This window comes from Pelobates fuscus, chromosome 1 (assembly GCF_036172605.1).
Source record: "Pelobates fuscus isolate aPelFus1 chromosome 1, aPelFus1.pri, whole genome shotgun sequence".
In the NCBI taxonomy this organism is placed as follows: Eukaryota; Metazoa; Chordata; class Amphibia; order Anura; family Pelobatidae; genus Pelobates; species Pelobates fuscus.
This window is the reverse complement of record NC_086317.1, coordinates 182,795,758-182,822,691: the sequence shown is the minus strand read 5'-3', so window position 1 is coordinate 182,822,691 and position 26,934 is coordinate 182,795,758. Positions and strand designations below refer to the sequence as shown.

The following is a 26,934-nucleotide window of genomic DNA, read 5'->3' as shown; positions in this document are numbered from 1 at the left end:
TATAATGTAATCCATTTTTAAAAGGCCTTCACAGTTATAGTGTTATGTACTGGGATCAAAGAACAGCAGAGTCTTCTATTTTCTTATTTAGTGAGTAATATTAATACAATAGGTGTAGGAGCCATTTAAAATGCATTACACAATATTATTTTAATATATTTTTCATGTGGCCCTGGTAAATGCTGTTACTATTCTTTGGTGATCATACTGAAGTCAAATAATCAACGATATTCTTAGTATTTTGAAATACAGAAACATCAACATACTCATGAACTCAGTAAAAAGAAAAAGTACGTATATTGGGTTAAAATACAATAAATTTGAGTGCTTCAATCACCTGTGGGGTCACTCCAACACACATAAAATCAGTGAAAGTAAAATAATATAAATGGTGAGAGCACACACAAATAGTAGATTTCTTTACCCTTGTATTCAATTAAAATCCTGTAAACATAAAATCAGGAAAAAAACATAGGGTAATAACGTCAAAATAAATGATAAATTGTGAATAATTTAACAAACTTGCATATTACTGAGCCACTTAAAAGCTGACTCAGACTAAGAGCGTTGAATGGATAAGAAGTAGTGATGGCTGGAATCAAATGCCGACTGTTTGCTTATTCCTTCTTTAAAATGCCCAGGATGCAGGTTCTTTTTAAAAAGGTTTTATTGTAAGGTATTGTAGGTGTTTCCTAGTATCTCAGTGTCCCCATGTCTCCCAGGGTCCCAATGGCTCTCAATGTCCCCTAGTGTCCTAGTGACATGGAGACCCTGGGACACAGACATGCCCCCTTTTTTCGCCCCTTCCGGCAGTTCTGGTTATGTGATTTGCATCAGTGGCCCACCCTTTTACCCCGTCCATAGACTTCCTGCTTTACTAGACACTGCTGTTAGGGGGTATGGATTTACTTGAAAGATGAAAGCGTGAGATTAGCATAGGGTATGTGTTTTCTCATAGCTGCATTCTATGAGATTCCCTCCAGTACCATCTCCATCAGATACATGCGCTTGGGAGGTAAGACTATTTTAGTGTTTGTGGTCGATACGATTTTGTAATTAGGTCCATAATAATTGTCAGCACCAGGCCCACTGGGCTCTTAATCTGGCCCTGCCCGTGACACCCATCATGGCTGTCACCCCCTGATGGCGGCACTGCGAGTCAGGAGCCAAAAGCATCTTTGTAAAGATTGTGGTGTGTTAAAGGCTGGATTTGGAGGTAGTACTTTCCTGGAAGGTGGAGGACAGGCTGAGTGGTTGATAACAAGCTGGAAGTTTACAGTGATCCATGGCGGACCACGTAGTGGGACAGGCCTGGACTCCATGTCGGGGTCCAGTCACTCTTTGTGCCTGTTACATGTGCAATATCAGTATTTGTATATGTAGGTGTTCCCAGTGTGTGCACAACATCAGTTCATGAGTATAAGTAAAATAATATAAACGGTGAGAGCACACACAAATAGTAGATTTCTTTACCCTTGTATTCAATTAAAATCCTGTAAACATAAAATCAGGAAAAAAACATAAGGTAATAACGTCAAAATAAATGATAAACTGTGAAAGTGATAGATTTAAGCCTGAGCGGGGATATGATAACTTTATACAAATATATTCGGGGCCAGTACAAACCTTTATCTGGAAATCTATTCATAAACAGGGCTATATATAGGACACGAGGTCACACAATTAGGCTGGAAGAAAGGAGATTTCATCTAAGGCAAAGAAAAGGTTTTTATACAGTAAGAGCAATAAGGATGTGGAATTCTCTGCCTGAAGAGGTGGTTTTGTCAGAGTCACTACAGATGTTTAAACTGCAATTGGATAAATACTTACAAAAACATAACATACAAGGATATAATTTCTAATTAGTGGGGTAACAGTTGCTTGATCCAAGGAGCCATCTGACTGCTATTTTGGGATCGAGAAGAAATTTTTTCCTAGTTCGTGGCAAAATTGGAAGCGCTTCAGACTAAGTTTTTTGCCTTCTTTTGGATCAACAGCAACAACATATGTGAGGAAGGCTGAACTTGATGGACGCAAGTCTCTTTTCAGCTATGTAACTAGGAGTGCCTGAGATTTTTTCTTTTATACTAGGGGGCACTGAGACACTGGGAGACATTGGGACACAGACACTGGGAGACTAGGGGACTTTGGGAGACTAGAAAACACTGAGACACTAAGGACACTGGGAGTGCCCCATGTCTCCAAGGTCTCAAAGTCACCCAGTGTCCCCATGTTTTTCAGTGTCCCCATGTCGCCCAGTGTCCCCTAGTGTTTGTATCTCCATGTCTCCTAGTGTTCCTTAGAATCTGTGTCCCCATTTCTCCCAGTGTCCCAATGTCACTAGGGGACACTTAGAGACATAGGGACACTGTGAGACATGGGGACACTGGGAGAGACCTGGGGATACGGAGATACACGAGTCCCAGGGGACTCTGGGAGACTAGGGACACAGAGACATGGGGACATTGGGAGTGCCCCATGTCACCCATGTCTCTCAGTGTTCCCTAGTCTCCCAGAGTCCCCTGGGAGTCATGTATCTCTCTCAATGTCTCCTAGTTTCTCTTTGAGTCTGTGTCCCCATGTCTCCCAGTGTCACTAGGGGACTCTTAGAGACATTGGCATACTATGAGACTTGGGGACACAGACACTAGGGGACACTGAGATACATGGGGACACAGAGACTAGTGGACTCTGGGAGACTAGGGACACAGACACATGGGGGCATTGAGAGACACTGGCTGGGAGACATGGGGGTCCCCATTTGTCCCAGTCTCCCCAAGTCTCTCACTGTCCCCATGTGTCAGTTTCCCCTAGTGTCTGTGTCCCCAGGTCTCCACGTGTCAACTAGTGTCTCAGCATCACCAAGTGTCCCTATGTCTCCCAGTGTCCCCAAGTCTCTCACCGTCCCCATCTCACAGTTGCCTCTGGTGTCTATGTCGCCAGGTCTACCTGTGCCCCCTAGTGTCTCAGTGTTCCCAAGTGTCCCTATGTCTCAGTGTCCCCTACTGTTTGTGTCCTCATGTCTCCCTGCAGCCTTTCCCCCATCCCACACTTACCTGAGCTGTTGGCGGTCTCTGCAGGCTCGGAGCTGCTGTCTGGACTCTGTGTGCAGAGCTGCTGCCCAGTGGATCAGTGAGTAGAGAGAGGCAGATGCTGTAACTTCTTATCCCTGCCTCTCTCCACACACATTGCAAGCCCTACTGGCTGGTGCTGGGATTGCAGAATAATCTGCTTATACTGAGATTAACATTTATATTGCAGGTATTACTGCAATACAGGCACTGGCTAGGCAGCCTCAAATACTTCTGAGAAATACCTGGCAACCCTAAGAGTAGTGTGTGTAAAAGAAAAAAATATATATATTTTTGGACGGACAGTCACTCCCTCTCAGCTCCCTCCGCGTGGGAGGGGAGAGAGACAGGCTGCAAGGATGGAAGAGACACGCAGATTCCCATTAGCCCCAGCCACACTCCTGCAAAAAAAAAAAAGGTAAGAAAAATTAGCTCTGTACGTATGTCAGTATGTATATCTGTATGTGTGTGTATGTCAGTGTGTATGTATGTATGTATGTATGTCAGTATGTATATCTATATGTATGCATGTCTGTATGTATTGATCTGTATGTATGTCAGTATGTGTATGTATTTACATAGTTACATATTACATAGCTGAAAAGAGACTTGTCCATCAAGTTCAGCCATCCTCACATTTGTTTTTTTGCTGTTGATCCAAAAGAATGCAAAAAAAAAAAAGTTTGAAACACTTCCAATTTTGCAACAAGCAAGGAAAAAATTCCTTCTTGACCCCAGAATGGCAGTCAGATTTATCCTTGGATCAAGCAGTTATTACCCTACATTGAAAGATTATATCCTTGAATATTCTGTTTTTGCAAGAATGCATCTAATAGCTGTTTGAACATCTGTATAGACTCTGATAAAACCACTTCTTCAGGCAGATGATTCCACATCCTTATTGTTCTTACAGTAAAAAAAACAACAACAAAAAACCTTTCCTTTGCCTTCGACAAAATCTTCTTTCTTCCAGTCTAAACGCATGACCTCGTGTCCTATGTAAAATCCGGTTTGTGAATAGATTTCCACACAATGGTTTGTATTGGCCCCGAATATATTTGTATAATGTTATCATATCCCCTCTCAGGCGACGTTTTTCTAAACTAATTACATTTAAATGTATTAACCTTTCTTCATAGCTGATATGTTCCATTCCTTTTATTAATTTTGCAGCCCGTCTCTGCACTTTTTCTAGTGCCATAATATCCTTCTTTAGAACAGGTGCCCAAAATATATTTCAGTATGTATGTATGTATGTATGTATATGATTGTCTGTAGGTATGTCAGTATGTATGTATATCCTTATGCATGTTAGTATGGGTCTTTGTGTCACTATGTATGTCTGTGTGTCTGTATATGTCTATTTCAGTATGTGTCTGTTAGTATGTGAGTATCTTTGTGTGTGTATCTGTGTCCTTTTTGTATCAGTGGTTGTGTTTGTGTTTGTGTCTGTGCGTGTGTATTCTTATGGGCAGGGTTTGGAGACGGGCCACCAGGGGCACGGACCTCGGGCAGTGTTAGGGGCCCCAACATTTTTGATGGCGGCTGTGACAGACCACCCTGCCCCTGGATTATTAAACCTCTTTTCCCCATTCCCTTGTTTGTTCGCTCCACCGTGTTCTTCTAAAATGTTGTTCTTATTTTGTTCGAACACCGAACAAACCCATGAACTTCCAGACCACACGTATGCTGCATGTGCTGCTCGTTAACCTCCGTCACCCCTGTCAACACCTCATTAACACTTGTAACCGCAGCATTCTAAGCGGTCGGCGGGGTGGTCGCCGTTCGGCTATATTCAAATGATCAGTGGGAGCTTACTCCTGATCGAGGGACACTTAACCAGCATATCTACCTTCGATATTTTGTGTAATTTTGTACCCCCGAAAGAGACCGACCGCTCATCCCGATTCCATGGAACTATTCTGGCCAGGAGCCTCATGTGCGGTCCGTCAGGACCTTACCCAGATCCAGGCTATCCGGGGATATACGACTTTAGGGGTACCTGAATGTATTGTGTGTATTTTGGGGTTTAACAATTGTACATGTTCTTTACCTGAGAGATAATTTAATTTGGATGTATGTTTTCAAGCAGTTCTCTCAGGTACAGAGAAATCCATGGGGGGAGGGGGGGAATTACCCTGTAATGTTGAGTTGAAAACTCCTTGCAGAACATCTCTGGCAGCAAAACCCTGTATGTATGTGTATGTATTTCAGTACATATGTATGTATGTGTATGTCTGTATGTATGTCAGAATGTATGTATGTCTGTCAGTATGTATTTGTCTGTCAGTTTCAACACTGCTAAAGTGCCTACCTGGGTGGCCGCCACAGTGGCCCTGCCAACTTTTTACCTACATGTTCCCAGTACCAGAGAGCAGTGCAGGGTAAGGCAACATTACATTAGACTTATGGTGACACACTCAGTATAATGCTTGAAGCAACCGTATGGCAATCATAAATAGAGATGTCCCGAACGGTTCGCTGGCGAATAGTTCCCGGCGAACATCACGTGTCCGTGTCCGCCGCGGACGGCGAACATATGCGATGTTCGGTCCGCCCCCTATTCTTCATCATTGAGTAAACTTTGACCCTGTACCTCACAGTCAGCTGACACATTCCAGCCAATCAGCAGCAGACCCTCCCTCCTCCTAGACAGCATACAATTTAGATTAATTCTGAAGCTGCATTCATTTTTTTGTATTATTATTATTATTATTTTGTGTGTTTATTATACATTATCCCCCACAACCAGTAACCTGTGCTTATTATACATTATCTCCCCCATAGCCAGTAACCTGTGTTTATTATACATTACATAGTTACATAGTTACATAGTTACATTACCCCCCCATAGCCAGTAACCTGTGTTTTATACATTATCCTCCCATAGCCAGTAACCTGTGTTTATTATACATTATCCCTCCCGGATATTTCCGGACTTTTCGGGACTTTTGTTGCAGCCGCTTGGTAGATAACTCCCTAATTCCCATGGTATTAGGGAATTATCTACCAAAAGGCTGAAAGACCTAAATTGGTCTTTCAGCCAAATTTACTAATACTAAGTAAAAAATGACTTAGTATTAGTAAATTGTGCCCCTACCCACAATACCGCGAGTAGGGGCATGTCTATTAAACAGTGAGCAGCCAAAAATACAAAATAAATAAAAAGGGTCCCCCCTCCCTGAGCGGGTGGGGGCCCTAAAGTAAAAAAACCCACCTAATGTCCTCCCCCCTGGCCCCCACCCCTGAGCGGTGGGTGGGGGCCCTTAACCAGAATAAGGGGGAGGGCACCTAATGTCCTCCCCCCCTGGCCCCCACCCCTGACCGGTGGGTGGGGGCCTAAACCAGAATAAGGGGGAGGGCACCTAATGTCCTCCCCCCCGGCCCCCACCCCTGAGCGGTGGATGGGGGCACTAAATAAAAAAAAGGGGGGGGACCTAATGTCCTCCCCCTGGCCCCCACCCCTGAGCGGCGGGTGGGGGCCCCAAATAAAAATGGGGGGGGGGACCTATTGTCCTCCCCCCTGGCCCCCACCCCTGAGCGTTGGGTGGGGGCCCTTAACCAGAATAAGGGGGAGGGCACCTAATGTCCTCCCCCCTGGCCCCCACCCCTGACCGGTGGGTGGGGGCCTAAACAAGAATAAGGGGGGGGGACCTATTGTCCTCCCTCACCCCTGAGCGGTGGGTGGGGGCACTAAATAAAAATAAGGGGGGGGGACCTAATGTCCTCCCCCCTGGCCCCCACCCCTGAGCGGCGGGTGGGGGCCCCAAATAAAAATGGGGGGGACCTATTGTCCTCCCCCCTGGCCCCCACCCCTGAGCGTTGGGTGGGGGCCCTAAACAAGAATAAGGGGGAGGACCCCCCCCTCCACCCAAGGTGACTAGGGGTCCCCAAACCCCTAGTCACCCCTTCCCCCAAAAAAATAAACTCCTACCTACCCCCCTCGCCCAAAAAATGAGGGGGGACCATTTAACTAAGTACCTTTAAAAATAAAAATACACTTACCATTCGATGTTTTCTTTCTTCTAAAATCTTCTTTTTTCAGCCCCAAAAAATGCCAAATAAAAATCCATAATAACCGACGCAATAAAAAAAAAAAAAAAAAAACTACAGCAAAAAAAAAAATCCATCTTCACCCGGCGAGAGCTCCGCGCAGACTGAGCTCTGCAGGGTGGGGGAAGGCTTATAAAGCCTTGCCCTGCAATTAGGCTCAGAGCACTCTGATTGGTGGGTTTAAGCCATCCAATCAGAATGCTCTGTCATTTTACACAGCGTGGGAAAGTTCTTTGGAATTTTCCCACGCTGTGTAATTTGACTCATAACTCTCTGATTGGTTACTTAATACACCAATCAGAGTGTTATGAGTCAAATTACACAGCGTGGGAAAATTCCGACCCCCTTCATGAAGCAGTACCTGGTTACTCAGGCGGACCTAGACAGCCAGGCCTCTAATGACTCCACGGCCTCAGGCCTGTCGGATCCGCCGTCACTGAGGGGGGACCGGCGGTTTACAGAAAGCGGACCGAAGACACCGGGGGATTACCCACCTGACCTACTAGCCATGCTGAAAGAATTACCGACAAAAGCCGACCTGAAAGCGGCTAACCACGATCTGCGCACCTCTCTCACCTCCGAACTCCACGCGCTGCGGGAGGACTTCCAAGGCCTCAACCAGAAAGTGGCGCAGCTGGAGGCAGACTGCGACCATATGTCTATGGCACAGACGGCAAACGCGGATCAGATACAGCACCATACCAAGATCCTGCAGCAATTAGCCCTACATGTCGAGGACCTCGACAACAGGGGCAGAAGACAGAATATACGGGTCAGGGGACTCCCAGAGGACCTAGATAAAACGGCGCCGATTCAGTCCACACTGCTGGAGTTATTCAATCAACTCCTCTCCAGGCCGCCCCAAACGCACATAGGATTTGTCCGTGCACACAGAGCGCTGAGACCGCAGGGGCCCCCAGAGGGACCCCCTAGGGACGTCATATGCTGCCTGGAAAGCTTCCAAATGAAAGAGGATATCCTCCGCAGGGCCAGAGGAACCGAGAAGGTGCTCCTGGGGAACGCCGAAATCCAGTTGTTTCCAGACCTCTCCCCAGCCAACCTAGCATACCGGAGGGCAATGAAGCCGCTTACCAGACAGCTCCAAGCGGCAGCCATCAGGTACCGCTGGTGCATCCCCACAGGCATACAGATAACGACGCCCAAGGGCCCTTTCACAATAACCAATGAGGAGGAGCTGACAAATATCCAACGGGAACTCCACCTGGCACCGGAGAAACTGCAGTGGCCGAATCCACTCACCTTCTACACCGCGGGCCCCAGGCCCCAGGGAGTGGGCCCCATGCCCCAGAGAATTAGACACCTCCGCAAGCAGATGACAAGACCCGCGGGGACACCGAACTAACCGAGCAGGGCGCTCCGCCCTCGATACCGACCCCACGGGAGGATAATCGCCAAGATTATATGCTTCTCACCTGCTTAGAACGCTTTGAGACTCTCCGGGACATTTATTTTTTTTTTTCAAAATTTTATTAGACAAAACATTTTTTGATTTTTTTGACATACAACAAATATGCAAGAATTAATACTTAACAGCATAAATGCACATCTATCAAATAAATACATAGATCTTTTATATTTAACATGCATAACACGTATTCACAAATAGTAGTCACGTATTCACTTATAATCCAGCATATCAATACTAACATACATAGAAAAACAACAATAGGACACAAAAAAAAAAAAAAAAAGATCCACCGACTCAGAGCTCATAATCAAAATATGTTCTCTTCTACCTGTACTGGGGTTATTGACTTCTGTTTTCAGTTTAAGAGATCTTTCTCTATTTATACAGATGTCGATATGTCTCTTATAACTTAAATTGGGAGATAACCATCTATGGGGTAGTTATCCAAATAGTAAGCTGTATTTATCTAACCATTCACAATACCAATTGTTTTTCCTAGAAGTGAAAGTCGCATTTTTGATCATCTCATATTCCATTGATATTTGGTGCCTTACTTGTTCTATCAGTAGTCGTTTATTAAACGGCTTAGATATTTTCCAATTTCTCGCAATAATAATTTTAGCAGCGACTAAACAATGGATGGCAAAACAGATCTCTTTTTGAGAATCAAAAGGCCAATTCAGATGTAAAAGGGCCGAAACGGCATTCTCCGGAATTCTATCTACGGACATAGATGCAAAAATATTGAAGGCCCAGGACCAAAGAACTTTAACAACTGGACATGACCACCAAATATGTATGTAGGTGCCTAAATGGCTGCCACATCTCCAACAGGTTGGCTCGGCAGAGTGAAACATTTTGGCTAATCTAACAGGAGTATAATACCATCTGTAGAGAACTTTGAAGTGGCATTCTGACAGATTCAAACAATGGATATGTTTATTTACCCGAGTTAAAGAGGAGTTCCAGTCATCTAACGAAATTTGCAATTTCAAGTCTAGTTCCCACGTCTTGATCACTCTATAAGGGGACTCCTTAAGGGATTCCAACATTGATGAGGCAACGGACATGCTCTTTTTAATAGATTGAAACTTAAACATAACTTCCAGATTTTTAGCAAAAATAGAAGTCGATTTGAGCACGTTTTTATGTATGAAATTTTTTATCCGCAAATAAGTGAAAATTTCTCTAGATGGAATATGAAAAATATCGATTAAGGTCTGAAATGACAAAATATTATCGCCTTGCATAATTTGTAATAACTTAATTTTATCTGCATTAGCCCAGTTCTTTAGAGAAAAATCTTTTATAAGGATTTGCAGTATATCTAGTGTACATGTCTTGGGTATCTTATTCATTAGGCCTAATTTTTTTCTTAATTGTTATCCACTCTTCCAAAATTTGAAATAATATCGTGGAGTTCTTAAACGTATTGATTAAAGAATTGTTTGTGACTGTCCACATCGAAAATTGCAATGTGTCTGTTTGCACCATTTCAGACTCTAAAATATACCATGGTTCAAGGACCTGCACTGGGTCCTGAAGGAGATAGATATGTCTAATAATATTTGCATAATAACTGTAGGTAATACTAGGGTAATTTAATCCACCATTGGACAGTTTTTTAGTTAAGATCTTTTGAGCAATTCTGGGTTTTTTATTATTCCAAATAAAATTGTTGAAGCTGGATTGGATCATAGCCAACCAAGACCCCGGGACTTTGAGTGGCATCATAGAGAACATATATAGCCATTTAGGCAAAATATATGAATTAATAATATTTATTTTACCTTGCCAGGAGGTTTCTAAATTTTTCCATCTTTTAAGTTTGAGATTCATATTTTTCATGAAAAACATTGTATTCCTCTCCATTATGTCTGTCACATTGGCAGTTATAAATAGTCCCAGATAGTTTAATTCTGCATCTGTCCATATAAATTTATAGGAGTGGGTTAAGGTATTTACCAGATCATTGTTCAAATTCAAAAACATTACTATGGTTTTAGTTACATTTAATTTAAAGTTCGACATATTGGAGTACCTTTTAATTTCACTCATTAGCGCTTTTAAAGAGGACTCTGGAGATGTAAGAGTGAGTAACGCATCATCCGCGTATAGTGATATCTTGATATCCATCATGTTCGTTTGGACACCTTGGATTAGGGGATTATTCCTAATATTAATTGCCAAAGGCTCAATAGACAGTATATACAGCAGGGGGGAAAGAGGACAACCTTGTCGTGTACCATTTTTGAGTGCAAACCACCCTACTGTAATGTTTGGACCCACCGTTCTAGCAGTGGGGGAGGAATATAGGGCCATAATGGCGTCATGTATCCAGCCAGTGAACCCAAAAGCAATAAGAAGTTCGCTGAGGTAGCCCCACCCGACCCTGTCGAAAGCTTTTTCAGCATCTAATGACAGGGCCAGGAAGGGCTTCCTATTTCTATTAGCCCAGTCCAAAGTATCAATTATTCTCCTAATATTGTTGGACACTTGCCTACCCGGCACAAACCCTATCTGATCTGGATGGATCAGCGTCGCGACAATAGTCTTGATTCTATCAGCGATAATGGCCGCATAGATCTTCATGTCCACATTAATTAAGGCTATAGGTCTATAGTTACTAGGATTGTGGCTGGGTTTATCAGGTTTCAGTATCGGAATAATATTGGCCTGTAGTAATTCAGTTGGAAAAGATTTATTTAAAGCTATTTGATTAAACATATCTGTTAAAGGATTAATTAATAGGGACTGCATTTGTTTATAATATATATTCGTGAAGCCGTCAGGGCCCGGAGTTTTGTTAGTAGGAAGTCTATTAATTTGAAATTTGACTTCATCAACCGAGATGATCCTATTTAAGGTTAGTAGATCCTGAGGTGTGACTTTTGGGATCTGGATATCGGCTAGATAGTTTTGAATATCTTTTAGGTTGGGCGACAGTTTAAGATTATACAGATCTTCATAGAATTGATTGAATCTGTCCCCTATTGCAGCAGGTGTCGAATAGATCTTTTGGCCATCAATCAGTTGTTCCACCCTGTTTTTTGCATAATGATTTAGAAGTCTTTTAGTTAAGTTCTTATTGGCTCTATTACCAGTATAGTAATTTTTTAGTCTTAGTTTATGGATATTTAATTGAATTTTTTGTTCCACTTTGAAATTAATTTGTTTTTGTAACACATTTAACTTAATTTTTGTTTCTGCCGATGGGTTTTGTTTATTTAATTTAGATAGATTATAAAACTCAATATACAAATCGGTTAGGGTCTTCCCATTTTTAGACCTCATTATATGTGCTAATTTAATTAAGTAGCCACGCATAACTGATTTGTGTGTACACCAATTGTTTGCCGGCGAAGTATCGGAGGGATTGTTTTCTAACCAAAAAAATTTTAATAATTGGGTTATTTCTTCCTTATTCTTCGGGTCATTTATGAGAGCGTCATTCAATCTCCAAGTATTATACGCCCTTGGAGATTTATTACCAAAGTCTACTAAAATAAGGCTATGGTCGGACCATAGACTCTCTTTGATTTCAATTGAGTTGCATAAGGGTATCGCTTTAGCCTCTAATAAGCAAAAATCAATACGAGCGTATGAACCATGCACGCACGATTGATGGGAATAGTCTTTATCAGATGGATGTAATAATCTCCATATGTCGTGAAGGTTATATTGTTTACAGATATTATTTAGTTTCTTAGATTGTTTGACAGTTCTTTTATTATTTGTAGTAGCAGAGATATAAGTCTTATCCATTTTGGGGTCTCCCACACAATTAAAATCTCCCGCTATAATTAAATACCCCTTAGATACTTTGTCCACTCTATCCATTATTGATGCAAATTTTGTCATAGGGTCGACATTCGGTAAATAAACATTTACTAAGGTATAGGTCTTTTTATCCATTACGCATACAATAATTATATATCTGGCTTCTGGGTCTAATTCAATATATTCGATTACCAATTCAATATTACTATTGAAGACGACTGCAACTCCTCTTTTTTTCTTGTCTTTTAAAGAAGCATGGACAATATTGGTAAATTTATCCCCACCCCATCTTTGTTTAAGATCTTGCAACCAATGAGTTTCCTGTAAGAATGCCACTTGAATGTTATGTTCACTAAGGGTATCGTATAATCTACTCCTTTTTTTGTTCGTGTTTACACCTTGAACATTTAAAGATAATAATTTTAACATCTGTGACTATCAGAAAATTAGTCGGGTATATTTATATTTAAACCCCCAGTCACCCCAGATAGGAGTACTATTATCCTTTTTTGCCATACATTTGTCAATGAATTCATGTGCTCTGAGCGCGGAAAAACACACACAAACATAAAAAGAAGAAAAACCAACCAAAAAACAAACTACTCTCCGGGACATTTAAAGGCACAGATCCCCAAGGGAAGGAGTACCGGAGGTTCTGATACCCCTACCAACTACCACACAGGCCAGTGGTACAAGGCCACCGACCGCAAAGACACAGACTCGCACCAACTGGCCGAGTTTCGGGGACACCTTATACAGAAAAGTGCACACCTCAAGAAACAGACGCACGCAGGCTCCAACTCATTGCCGACATTCAACACCTAGACACCCTCAATAAAAAAAAATCACACCTCCCCACTTATCAGGCCACACTTCTCACCCTCCGTAGGGAACTCACCACACTCCTCCACACTGAACACCATGCGTTTTTCTCCATTCATGGGAACAAGAGCGGCAAACTCTTGGCCCGCATGCTGAACAAACCGAGACAGGACACATATATAGACCGCATGCGAGATACGGGGGGCACACTACACAGACACCCCCTCAAGATACAGGACATCATACGTACGTACTATGCAGACCTATACTCCCTCCCACGACCACAAACACAAGAACAGGCACAAAGACTAGAGGACTCTATAGACGCGTACCTCGGAACCCACGACCTCCCCTCCTTACCGACGGAAACGAGAGACCGAATGGAAGAACCGATCGCACCCGAGGAGCTGGCAAATGCCATTAAATATACTAAACCAGGCAGGTGCCCAGGTCCGGATGGACTACCCATCAAATATTATAAGACCTTCGCAGACATCTTATACCCACCGCTGCTCGACATGTTTAATGACATTCGAGAAGGCCGAGAACTTCCCAAACAAGCGCTTATGGCCCATATCACCGTAATACCAAAGGAAGGAAAAGACCGGGAACAGTGCGGGAACTACCGACCCATATCCCTCATAAACACCGACCTTAAACTACTGGCCAAGGTCCTGGCGACCCGGCTCCAACTGCACATCCCATCCTTGGTACACGCAGACCAGGTGGGGTTTGTGATGGGTCGCGATGCCAGGGACAATACCATCCGAGCCCTTACACTCATGCACGGATGGGCGGGGGACGACAGACGCGGAGAAGGCCTTTGACAGGGTGTGCTGGGACTATATGTTCCGAACCCTAACACACATGGGGGTGGGACCTATCCTCCTGAGCTGGATTAAGGCACTATATACACACAACCGACAGCACAGGTGGTGGTTAACGGGGCACTCACGGAGGCGTTCCCTATCTCCAACGGAACGCGTCGGGGATGTCCCTTGTCGCCGCTACTCTTTAAACTAGCGTTGGAACCCTTTCTAACACACATAAGAGGTCATCCAGACATCACGGGAATCCAAACGTTAGACACGCACCATAAAGTAGCCGCTTATGCGGATGATCTCCTGTTTTTTGTAACACATCCAGAGGTATCCCTCCCCAATCTTCAGGCATTTCGGACCTTCGGGAAGTTATCAGGCCTTAAGATTAACTTTACGAAATCATATATCCTGAACCTAGATATCCCCACACAGAGGGCGGAGCGCCTCCGCTAGATATACCCCTTCTAATGGGCCCAGGGTAAAATACGATACCTGGGCACCTGGCTGACGGTCCGGGATTCAGATCTCTACACAACCAATTTTGCCCCACTATTATCCAAATTCCGAACAGAAATGAGGGAATGGGCCCTTCCACACATATCCTGGCTGGGCAGGATACAAGTCGTAAAGATGAATTTTCTGCCCAGGTTACTCTTCCTCTTTCAAGCCCTCCCTATCACCCTGCCACACTCCTTCACTTCTCTCCGACGGGCACTAGGGGAATTCATATGGGACGGGAGGGGACCCAGACAGAAGTACAACCTGCTCACACAACACAAGGACCGGGGCGGCCTAGCCTTACCAGACTTCATGCTCTACTATAGGGCATGCCACCTACAGTGCATACTGGAGTGGTCCAAATCAGGGGTCACTAAGCTTTGGAAAACCGCGGAGGAGGCGAGGGCAGGCGTTCCGGACGAACTCCTCCCGTGGCTTCCCAGAAGGGGAAACGGAGAAACACTACTCGGTATACACCAGAGCGACATTGCGGGTGTGGCGCAGTAACACAGGGAGACACGCACTAACGACACACCGGTCACCGCTTCTCCCTCTCACTCATAACATAGACTTTCGTCCAGGGGCGCTGAGGACACTGGTCAGGGACCCGTTGCCTCGGCTGAGACACGTATGCACTAAGCAGGGACTAAGAGATTGGGCGGACATAAGCAAAGACTCAGACCAATCCTTCCTGACCCGATTCAAATATGAACAGCTACGTAGCTTTGTAAGGACCCTCCTACGGGGAGCGAAACTAGGTAGAGATCTTACAGACTTTGAGACCCTGTGCGTAGATCTCAACCCACTGCCACATGGTGTCTCGTTCCTATACTCCACACTACACACCCCAACGGCACCTCCGACATTCATGGGAAAATGGGAGGACGCCCTCCACCAGACTTTTAGTGAGGCGGAATGGGAAAAGATATGTCACAACACCCACTATTGTTCAGTCTTCAGCAAGAGCCAAGAGACGGCATATAAATTACTATCACAATGGTACCGCACACCCGACACGATACACCACATTTCCACGCACGGATCCCGGTCCTGCTGGAGATGTGACAAGGCGCTTGGCACACCTCTGCACATATGGTGGGAGTGCGAACTCATAACACCCTACTGGCAAACCATACACAAAATACTCACCAGATTCACTGACAGTCCACCGCCATTGGAACCGGCAGCCATGCTACTGCACCATACGAACACCCCCATCACCAGGTACAAAAAAAAAAAAATCGCTGACAATCCATATCCTTAATGTAGCAAAGCGGACTATTCCCCAATACTGGAAGAAGAGGGAGACCCCACCGCTGCAACGGTGGTTCGACCAAATGAAAGAATTGAGGGTCTATAGAAGAACTTACTATGCTGACGGCGGGACCGCAGCAACAGATGTATCTAGACATATGGACACATTGGATACTGACGACGACCCAACCCGACTTCATGACACTCCTACACGGCCGTATGCCTTAAGACGCCCAACTGCCAGACAAACGGACAGTCAACTCACCCTCCTTCCTTCCCCGCTTTACCCGAACCTACCCACCCCCACTTTCCCTATATAGGCCACCCGAGGAGAAGGGTACACTGAAAAGGGAGGACAATGTTCCTGAGCTTAAGGCGAAGGAGCTGACACGGGCGGACATGGTAACACATCCCGGTGCCCCAGAGGGGCCAGAGGGAGAAACCTTGGGCTCAGACGACCCACAGAGATCCAAAGGAAAAGACTGACATACAGTGAAGGGCAACAACTACTCATTCTGGTACGACACTGCCACTTAGAATTCCTGAGTCAGACCGAAAGAGACAAACCCCAGGGCTCACAGACCAGAGACCAGGGAAGTGCACAGGACGACGGAGTAGTGGACCCACACCCTGGGAGGGAGGGCGAACACAGAACCTACCCGATGGGAGGGGACGGAGGCCTGACATGTACGAAGTGGGGACGACATGACTCTCTGAATAAGGGTAGCCGCATCACACAAAGTAAATGGTAATAGTTGGGGTTGGGACCTGGCCCCCACCCAGAGGCACTATCGCTGGGATAACAGAAAATTGGTCCTGCAAGCCTAACACTACATCTCTATGAAGGTCAAGGAGTGGCCTGCGTGCCACCGTTACATCAGCATATGTTGATTGTCTTACCCTCCCCCTTCTCCTCCTCCCCCCCCCCTATACCTCTTCCCAAAATACCAAGGACCTGCGAGTCCCCACTGTTGCTAATTGTGCAAAACTACGCAGACACAGTTATCTGTTATCTTTTTGTTTTTAGTATCTCATGTTTCATGGGACCTGCAAGTCCACAGTTTACTATGAATGCTTAACCCCTTAGGACACAGCTTCAGAAGCTTGTCTTACGCTTATTGACACAAGCAATTTTTGCATTTTCTTGCTGTTTGCGTTCAACTGCAATTTGCATCTCTCTCGTTTATTGCACCGACACATATTATATACTGTATTTTAAAGGACAGAAAGGGCTTTAATTTCATGTAACATATATATATATATATATATATATATATATATATATATACTTATTTATTATAAAAAAAAATACAGAAAAATGCAAATAAAAAAGTTTTTTTTTTTTACAGTTTTTGCAATAATAATGTGTGCATAATTAGTGCAGGTTAAAGAAAGCAATTAAAAATAAATTCATTTAGTTGTTCTGATTTACAGAATATATAATGTGTCTGGGATTTTCAGTTTTTTTTTGGTAGTTACAGGTCACAAAGCACAAGGAGTAAAATAAAATTTTAATGTGGAGCGATTTTAGAATTTGGTATGTTTGTCTTGTAAGCTTAATAGCCATAAAAGAAAACAAAATTGCCACACAAGTATATATTTATATAAAGTAGACATCACAGGCTATTTACCTAAGGTTGTTTTGACACTTTCTACGTAGTCATTTCACCGCCAACCTCTGCTAAATATTGGAGAAAAATTGTGTTTTTTTGGGTTTTGGCACACAAACTTATAACAAAGAACTTCTCAAGTGTATTTTGTAAAGTTGGTGTGTGCTATTCCTTTACTAAGTTTTATTTTGTGTTCAGTTACACCTGCTGAGTAAAATGACACCCCCTTTGTATGTCTTTGGCACTATTTCGTGAAGCTACAGTGCAATATATGAGACCTGTCCTTTTCAGTATTCACAGTAGAATTTTGAGAGATGGATTTAATGAGCCAATGCTTCCATTTGGGGTATTATAACAGTTTGACTGTTCAAAAAAAAACCCACAAAGGCCTACCATTTGTAAAAGTAGACACTCCAGGGTATCTCATATGGTGCATATTGTGCCTTAACATGCCCCCATTTTTTCACCAATATATGCCAAAGTATGTGGTAAAAAATAATTTTGTGCATTTTTTACATGCGGATTGCATTTTTGCTGGGCATTTTGTATATTTCATATGTGCCACTAAGTTCAAACCCCCCAAATTATGCTCAGCTAAGTCTTCTGAGTAAAAGGACACCCCCATTGTATGTCTATGGCACTATTTCGTGAAGCTACAGTGTCATACAGGAGACCTGTCCTTTTCAGTATTCACAGTAGAATTTTGAGAGAGGGATTTAATGAGCCTATGCTTCCATTTGGGGTATTATAACAGTTTGACTGTTCAAAAACCCCCACAAAGGCCTACCATTTGTAAAAGTAGACACTCCAGGGTATCTCATAAGGTGCATATTGTGCCTTAACATGCCCCCATTTTTTCACCAATATATGCCAAAGTATGTGGTAAAAAATAATTTTGTGCATTTTTTTACATACGGATTACATTTTTGCTGGACCTTTTGTATATTTCATATGTGCCACTAAGTTCAAACCTCCCAAATTATGCTCAGCTAAGTCTTCTGAGTAAAATGACAGCCCCATTGTATGTCTTTGGAAATATTTTGTGAAGTTAAAGTGCTGTAAAAGAGACGTGACAACTTTACGTTTTTAAGTGTGAATTTTCATGGAGGGTTTTGATGTGTCCGTGTTCCACTTTGGAGCACTTGAGCAGGCTACATATTACAACTACACCATAAAGGCATACCATTTCTTAAAGAACACATCACAGGGTATTTCAAAAGGCATATTTTGAACCTTAGCGTGGGATAATTTTTCCGCTAGCTTGTACCAAGTGTAGTGGTAATAAGCGTTTTTTTTTGCCTTTTTGACACACAAAGTGAATTTGCACAGTATATTTTGCAAACCTTATGTGTGCTACGACTGTAAAATACTTTTTATGTTGCTCAGCTATGTTGGCCGAGTACAGCAATACCCCCGTATGTACATTTGCCAGGTATATGTGGACATTGGAGGGGCACATTTGGGACATAGCCATTCCAGTTTTTTTCAAACTTTAAATTTTTGCGCTCTGCCCATGTCCCATTTTAGAGTATTTTACCAGGCTATATAATCCAAATACACCATAAAGCCATGCCATTTCTTAAAGAAGACATCCAAGGGTATTTCAAAAGGCATATTTTGAACCTTTAGCGTGGGATAATTTTTCCGCTAGCTTGTACCAAGTGTAGTGGTAATAAGCGTTTTGTGTGTCTGGAGTTTTTGGCACATTTGGCACATTTTTGGTTGAAATGGCCCATCCGTAATTTAGGTGCATCCCTAGAACAAACCAAACAAGAGCAATTGAAAAAGCTCAACACAACAAATAATTCAAATTGTTTCCCCAAATTCAACTGAAAATCTAACTTATAATGACCCCCCGAGTCTCAAAATTATTTAACCCCTTTACGACAAGCAGGGGTGTATTAGCCGCGAGGCAAACAAGGCATTTGCCTTGGGCGGCATTTTCCAGGGGGCGGCAAAAAAAGCCGCCCCCCAAATGCCCAAGGCAAATGTCTTGTTAGCCTTGCGGCTAACCGACCTGCTGGGCGGTCAGGCGGCGCTAGTGGGCGGCCGGCGAGGGAGCACTTTCTCTGAGCTGTCTGCTCAGCTCCCTCGCGCGCCGCACAGTGAGGCTGGGAGCCGGAATATGACGTCATATTCCGGCTCCGCCTCCCAGCCTCACTGTGCGGCGCGCGAGGGAGCTGAGCAGACAGCTCAGAGAAAGTGCTCCCTCGCCGGCCGCCCACTAGCGCCGCCTGACCGCCCAGCAGCCACTGGACCACCAGGGAAAAAACATGACCCCCCCCAGCATTCCCAAAGGTAAGGAGGCTGGGGGGGTTTAAGTTAAAAAAAAAAAAAAAAAAGTGTTAATGTGCGTGAGTGAGTGTCTGTTAGTGAGTGTGAGTGTCTTTTAGTGAGAGTGAGTGTGAGTGTCTGTTAGTGAGAGTGAGTGTGAGTGTCTGTTAGTGAGAGTGAGTGTGAGTGTCTGTTAGTGAGAGTGAGTGTGTGTGTCTGTTAGTGAGTGTGTGTGTCTGTTAGTGAGTGTCTGTTAGTGAGTGTGTGTGTCTGTTAGTGAGTGTCTGTTAGTGAGTGTCTGTTAGTGAGTGTATGTTAGTGAGTGTGTGTGTCTGTTAGTGAGTGTCTGTTAGTGAGTGTCTGTTAGTGAGTGTCTGTTAGTGAGTGTCTGTTAGTGAGTGTCTGTTAGTGAGTGTCTGTTAGTGAGTGTCTGTTAGTGAGTGTCTGTTAGTGAGTGTGAGTGTCTGTTAGTGAGTGTCTGTTAGTGAGTGTCTGTTAGTGAGTGTCTGTTAGTGAGTGTCTGTTAGTGAGTGTGTGTGTCTGTTAGTGAGTGTCTGTTAGTGAGTGTGTGTGTCTGTTAGTGAGTGTGAGTGTCTGTTAGTGAGTGTGAGTGTCTGTTAGTGAGTGTGAGTGTCTGTTAGTGAGTGTGAGTGTCTGTTAGTGAGTGTGTGTGTCAGTGAGTGTGTGTGTCTGTTAGTGAGTGTCTGTTAGTGAGTGTCTGTTAGTGAGCGTCTGTTAGTGAGTGTGTGTGTCTGTTAGTGAGTGTCTGTTAGTGAGTGTGTGTGTGTGTCTGTTAGTGAGTGTGAGTGTCTGTTAGTGAGTGTGAGTGTCTGTTAGTGAGTGTGAGTGTCTGTTAGTGAGTGTCTGTTAGTGAGTGTGAGTGTCTGTGAGTGTGTTAGTGAGTGTCTGTTAGTGAGTGTATGTTAGTGAGTGTCTGTTAGTGAGTGTGAGTGTCTGTTAGTGTGTGTCTGTCTGTTAGTGTGTGTCTGTTAGTGTGTGTCTGTTAGTGTGTGTCTGTTAGTGTGTGTGTGTCTGTTAGTGAGTGTGAGTGTGTCTGTTAGTGTGTTTGCCTGTGAGTGTGTGTGTGTGTATGTTAGTGAGTGTGTGTGTCTGCTAGTTTGTGTCTGCAAGTGACTGAGTGTGTGACTGAGTGTGTGTCTGTTAGTGTGTGTGTGTTTCTGTTAGCGAGTGTGTGTTTCTGTTAGCTAGTGTATGCGTATCTGTCAGTGAATGTGTGTGTGTGTGTGTATTTAGAATGCGGGGCGGGGTAAAGGTTGGGTGGGGGTGGCGCGCGCAGGGGGGCGCCTGAGTTTTGTCCTGCCTAGGGCAGCACAAAACCAGGATACACCACTGACGACAAGCATCTTTAGTACTTAGTAGAGCACCCTTTTGCTGTTAGGAGCTGCTGCAAACTAGATGCATAGCCAGACACAAATCCTACCAGAGATTTTCTATTGGGCTCAAGCCAGGTGACTGTGATGGCCACTGTAGCATTTTTCCAGAGCTGGTGGTGGAATTTGAGGTATGCTTGGGATCATTGTATTGTTGGAAGGTCCAATGCTTCCTCACAGATGGCATGTTTTCTTCTAGGATTTCCTGATACTTCATTGAACCCATCTTTCCTTACACACATTACAGGTTTTCCAGTGTCAGAAAATGAAAAGCTACCCCAGAGCATCCCTGAGCCCCCACCATGCTTAACTGTAGGCAGAGTGTTCTTTTCAGGGTATTCTTCATTCTCCAGACATATCGCTGATACATTGGGCCGAAAAGTTATTTTCATCACTCCATAAAACAGAATCCCAAAAACCACCTTACTGTGCTCACTGAAACCTCAGTATATGTTGCCACCAAATCTTGCTGCAGGTCTTTTGCAGTTACTTGACAGCGCAACCTGCCACCTGAGAAATCTGGTTGCAGCCATTGATAGTTTCCCTTTTCTGCCCAGTCCAGGTAGTGTAACCACTGTTCCTTCAACTTTGAACTTGCAAACTATGCTTCTGACGTGTCTCTAGGAACATTCAGTGCCTTCGCTGTCTTTTTGTATCCTGTGCCCTGTTTGTGAAGGGTGATGATCTCTTCTTTTAACTTTGTAGACCAATTTTTTTACTTAGCCATATTTCTAACATGTAGTCAAAAGTGACACTCAACAAATCCCGAGCCAGTTCAGGTATTTCAAGTGTTCCAGCTCAAGCACACCTGGTGCAACTAATAAAGTCCTTGGTTAGTTGCATCAGCTGAGCTTGAGACAACAACTGTTTTGCATGTGTGTTGTTGTGAAGGATACTATTCAGGGGGCTAAATAATTGTGAGACTGGAGAAGTCATTGGAAGTTGCATTTTCAGCTGAATTTGGATATCATTAGTTTTGTTGATCTATTTCAATTGCTTTAGTTTCATTTATTTATTGCAAACAGCTGAAAGTCTATACGTTTTGACAATAAACCTGAGGTTGAATTATTTTGATTGCAACTGTATATGTATCAAATTGTATTGTTAACAACATTATAGCAACACTGCACGTACCATAACCAAGCATGCTGTAGTAGTAGTTATAGTGCCAAGAGTGCCCAGGTGAAAGTAGTAAAACCGGATGCTAACTATTTCACAATGTACCTCAATTTTGCTGGGTGCTAAGCACCTCCTCCATGTGAAAGTGGAAGATTTTTGATTTGAGATAAGCTTGGCTAAGGGCCAAGCTCATTGGCTGACATTGATCAGCTGATGCTCTCAGCCAAATAGATGGCATAGGTTTTAGCTCAGGAGAGCTATTAGAAACGATCAGATCTCAGTAAGTTGCCAAACTGTTAGCAAATGGTTTGACTACTCACATTTGGGGGTGTGCAGAAGGGAACTATAGGCACCATAATTACACTGCTTGCTGTAGCAGTCATGATGCTTGGAGTGTTTTTTAAATATATAAACAAGACACATTTCTTGATACTTTATTGCAGTAATACTATGTAAATAAATTAACCTGAGGTCCTTCAGATACGTTATCAAGAACAGAAAGGACGTCTTTCTTCCACTTTCCAATTGTACCATCTTTGATATTCCCCTCTGAACTTCCACATCCAGTGTAATCAAATCTTAATTGAAAGGGAAAAAAATAACTTTCTGTTAACATTAGAGACAAGATGCTGATAGACTTAATATTTACTTAAAGCCAGGCACCTATAATATCATAGTCAAGCTTGAGCATATAGATTCTTGATGTATTCACTTATATCAATGTATTATTTAAACCAGAAATTGTGGAGAACCGATAAGGGATATGCAATACTTAACCACAAAAATAAAAAAATCACCAACTCAACTAAATTTTTAAAATTTTGGTCTAAAAATTACAATGCCTTTATCAACTCTCCACAAATAAGGAAAATGTATCACATACTTACTGTAATTTTCTTCTCCTGGCTATTTATCATGGCAGAATCACTTATGGGTAGCTCCAACCCCAGCCAGAACAAGACAGTAAACAATTACTCAAACTGTAGGCATAAAATGTCCCTCTTCCTTCCATACCTCAGTCAATTAAAAAACTCAGGAGGAAACATATGGGCAGGTAAAAGAAAATTATGGTATGTAAGGGATACATTTTCCTTTTTCCTGGTTATTTATGTCAGCATCACTTAAGGTAATACCCAAGATAAGGAAACTAAAAAATAAAGGATGGGGGGAGGCAATGAACCCCCACACACAAAGCCTACAGATTAATGCCAGAACACTTTATTGTACAGAAGAAACATAGGACAATACACCTCCTATAAATGAGAGAGGAAGATGCCACATTCAATTTGTAGTGCTTAATGAAGGTCATTGGAGAAGACCAAGTGGCTGCCCTGCATATTTCATCAAAAGAAACATCTGCCCAATCAGCCCATGATGTAGCCAAAGACCTAGTAGAATGCTGTGATGGAGCTCCTGTACTCGGAGTAACTCAGACAAGTGAGCTTCATAGCTGCTGTGAGAGACTCTGTAATGCTACAGCTCCAGTCACCAAAGCTATTTCTTCAACCCTGCACTAGGCTGCAACTCTCTCCTTTCAGGCAGGTGTCACTCACCCACCCCCCTTATAAAGTGAACTTGCCAGGAAAAGTGCTTGAGTGCTTAAATAACTACTCATAGCAATTAAAATGCCATGAATAGTGCAGGTAACATTACCTCTTAAACAGCCAAAAATAAGCACCTTTCATAGCTAATCATGCAAAGCAATCCATGATTACTTCATCCCTATTTTGTATGTCTACCTTCAATATTTTAAAGAGATATAAAAAAAGATTTTATTATTTTCCAAGACTTTTTCAGATTGGACTGGGATTTTATCCTATTAGTGACTTTCTATGGACGTGATTATTGGGATTTTTTAACTTTTCTATTAAATTAGATGCAAGATGCAAATGCTGCTTCCCATTTCTGTACCCTGAAAGAAGAACAAATAATTGACCTGATTTATGGAAGGTCTGGGATACTGACAGGTTGTGGCGGATTAGCCACTGTTTACTGTGTTATCCTAAAGATGTGTGTATACCTTTAAGAACCAAGTATGTGTATGCTGCATAGGTTCCATGCGAACAATAGCGTTCGTATGCTGGCGGCATGAAAAACCGCCAGCATTCATACAACAGTTTCACGAACTGTGATTTTCAACACTGTTCGTGAAACGAACAAACTACCGAAGGGAGACCACACACAGGAGGTCGTGTGGCTCCCATTAAGGATTGCAGCATTGTTGCAATCGGTAATTAGAGGGATTCAGGGTGGCCGCCGTTCGGCTACCGACCACGCGGCGGCCGGCCATCTTGGATCCTTTGTTAGCCCAGCGGTATTTTGTCATCAAGCGCCTGGAACTAAAATCGGCTACTCGGCGGCACGAATACCACTGTACTTCCAAGCCGTTCGGGAGCCCCGGTCCTTCGGTAAAGTGGTTCCCTAAAGTCAATCGGTAGTTTGAAGATAACTTGAATGTAATACTTGTTTCGTGCGGAGTTTGGTTATTTATGCTGGGATCTGAGCGGTACTTTCACGAAATGTGCGCTCAGACCTCAGCTATCTACCGAACATCCATTTGTTTAAATAAAGGGAATATTGTAAAAGTTATGGGTTTTAGTGCAAAATGCCGGTTCTGCTGCACGGAGTGATAATCCACTTAACTGTATATTTTAGTGGGAGTATCCCTCTCGCCCAGCAGTGCCTGATGGGAGAAATGTGCAGAATGCCCCTGTTATGTCAGTATGGAAACCCCTTGATTGGGGACTTGCATAAATTCTGGAACTGTGAATAAAGACCTCAGTTCACTCCCAGCCTATGTGTCGTCTAGTTCTTGGGAAGGAAGGATTCTTGCAACGCTACCGAGATTATTGTCTGCTGTATTTATTTGCCTGGATTATTTTATGTTCCTGTTACCCAGCAGAGCTACACAGGTTAAACAGTCATTCTCTTTTATCTAATTGATAGTGTTCAACTGCCAAGTCCAAGGTAGGATTTGGATAAAAGGAAGGTAAACTTCCTGAATCAGAAGAAAATTAGAAACAACTTTAAAGGAACACTAGTCACCTAAACAACTTTAGCTTAATGAAGCAGTTTTAGTGTATAGGTCATACTTCTCAGGTTTCACTGCTCAATTTACTGTCATTTAGGAGTTAAATCACTTTGTTTCGGTTTATGCAGCGCTTGTCACACCTCCCCTGGCTCTGATTGGCACAGCCTGCATGGAAAAAAACTGGTTTCACTTTCAATCAGATGTAATTTGCCTTAAATAATTGTCTCTCTCTTTCTGTGTAAATTGAATGTTATTCACATACAGGAGGCTCTTGCAGGATCTAGCAAGCTATTAACATAGCAGGGGATAAGAAAATCTAAATTAAACAGAACTTGCAATAAAGGAAGGATAAACTTTAGATGACTCTTTACAGAAAGTGTTTATGGAAGGCTGTGCACGTCACATGCAGGGAGGTGTGTCTAGGGTTCATAAACAAAGTAATTTAACTCCTAAATGGCAGAGAATTGAGCAGTGAGACTGCAAGGACATGATCTATACACCAAAACTGCTTCATTAAGCTAAAGTTGTTTTAATGACTATAGTGCCCCTTTAAACAAAAATGAATGCTTCGATCTCAAGATCATTCTGTCTTGGAACACCTTTCTATATGTATCATCACAGGAAAAGGCTTGGATCTTGGACATCCATCTCTTGCTGATCTTGGAGCAACCAGGAATAATGTCTTGTATCTTAGCAATGTCTGATTCACCTCATCTAATGGAGCAAAGGGATTTCCCGTTAATACATTCAGGATGAGAGGAAGATCCCATGGAGGCATATAATTCCTTTTGGGAGGTCTGATGTGTAAGGTAGCCTTTAAAAATCTTGCTATAAGAGGGTCTGATGCCAAAGAAAAATAAGGCTGATAAAGCCGTAGTCTGCATTTTCAAAGTACTTGGGCTAAGTGCATTCTCTAGTCCAGCTTGAAGGAATTCCAGAATATGAGAATGGGAAGGATAAAGCAGACCCGCCTTCTTATTTTTTGTCTAAATTTTGAAAGTTTCCCATACACGATAATGGCAATTTGATGTGTATTTTTTTCTTGACTTCAATTGAATATTGATAACCGCATCTGATAAGCCTAGTTGTAAGAGCCTCTTCTTTTCAAGAGCCAGGCCCCCATGGGATGAACTGCTGGGCCTTGACTCAACAAATCTCTTCTCAACGGTAGCGGCCAGTGTTTCACCAAACTCATCTTGCTCAGGAGTGGGAGCCAAGGTCTCCTCAGCCACACTTGAATGATTGCTATTATCTTCCTTCCTTCTGACCAAACTTTTCTCAATAGGCGGTAAATCAACGGTAGGTGAAGGAATGCAATATTTTCTTGACCTGGTAGGTAAATTGCTTTCAGACCCTGAAGATTGTACTACACAAATTCCACCAGGGAAGACCATTCTCTCACCAGAAGCTTGCTGCTAGTGTCACTTTGATGGTTCACATGTGATGCTACTGCTCTGTTGTCTGTTTGAATCAGAACCCATGAGTATGCAATGGAGGGTAGAAATTCTTGCAGAGCTCTGGAAATTTTTTCATTTCTCTCAGATTAGAATGCAATTGTTTCTCTTTGTTGGACCATATCCCCTACCTTCATGTTGTACCTCCATGTTGTACCATAATTGGCAACTCATCCATGTAAGCTCATTATAGGCAGAGTTGTCCTCTTAGCCATGCAGAAGATTGCTGCATTTATTTTTGGAATAGTGTTCCATGACCTGCTGTCATTAGGAGCAAAGAGCTCCATTCTTGAGCAATGACTTCTTTAATAGCCGAATGAACTGGGA

At 43.1% G+C, this 26,934-nt stretch overlaps 1 protein-coding gene across 1 annotated transcript in view; it reads right to left on the bottom strand.

Moving 5' to 3' along the window:
- The window catches only part of ABHD10 (abhydrolase domain containing 10, depalmitoylase), a 171,525-nt gene that overhangs the window by 16,016 nt on the left and 128,575 nt on the right, over positions 1-26,934 (bottom strand). The window contains exon 3 of the mRNA XM_063453169.1: positions 22,589-22,700. Coding sequence (XP_063309239.1) covers positions 22,589-22,700 — 112 coding nt within the window. The remainder of the gene's footprint in view (positions 1-22,588; positions 22,701-26,934) is intronic.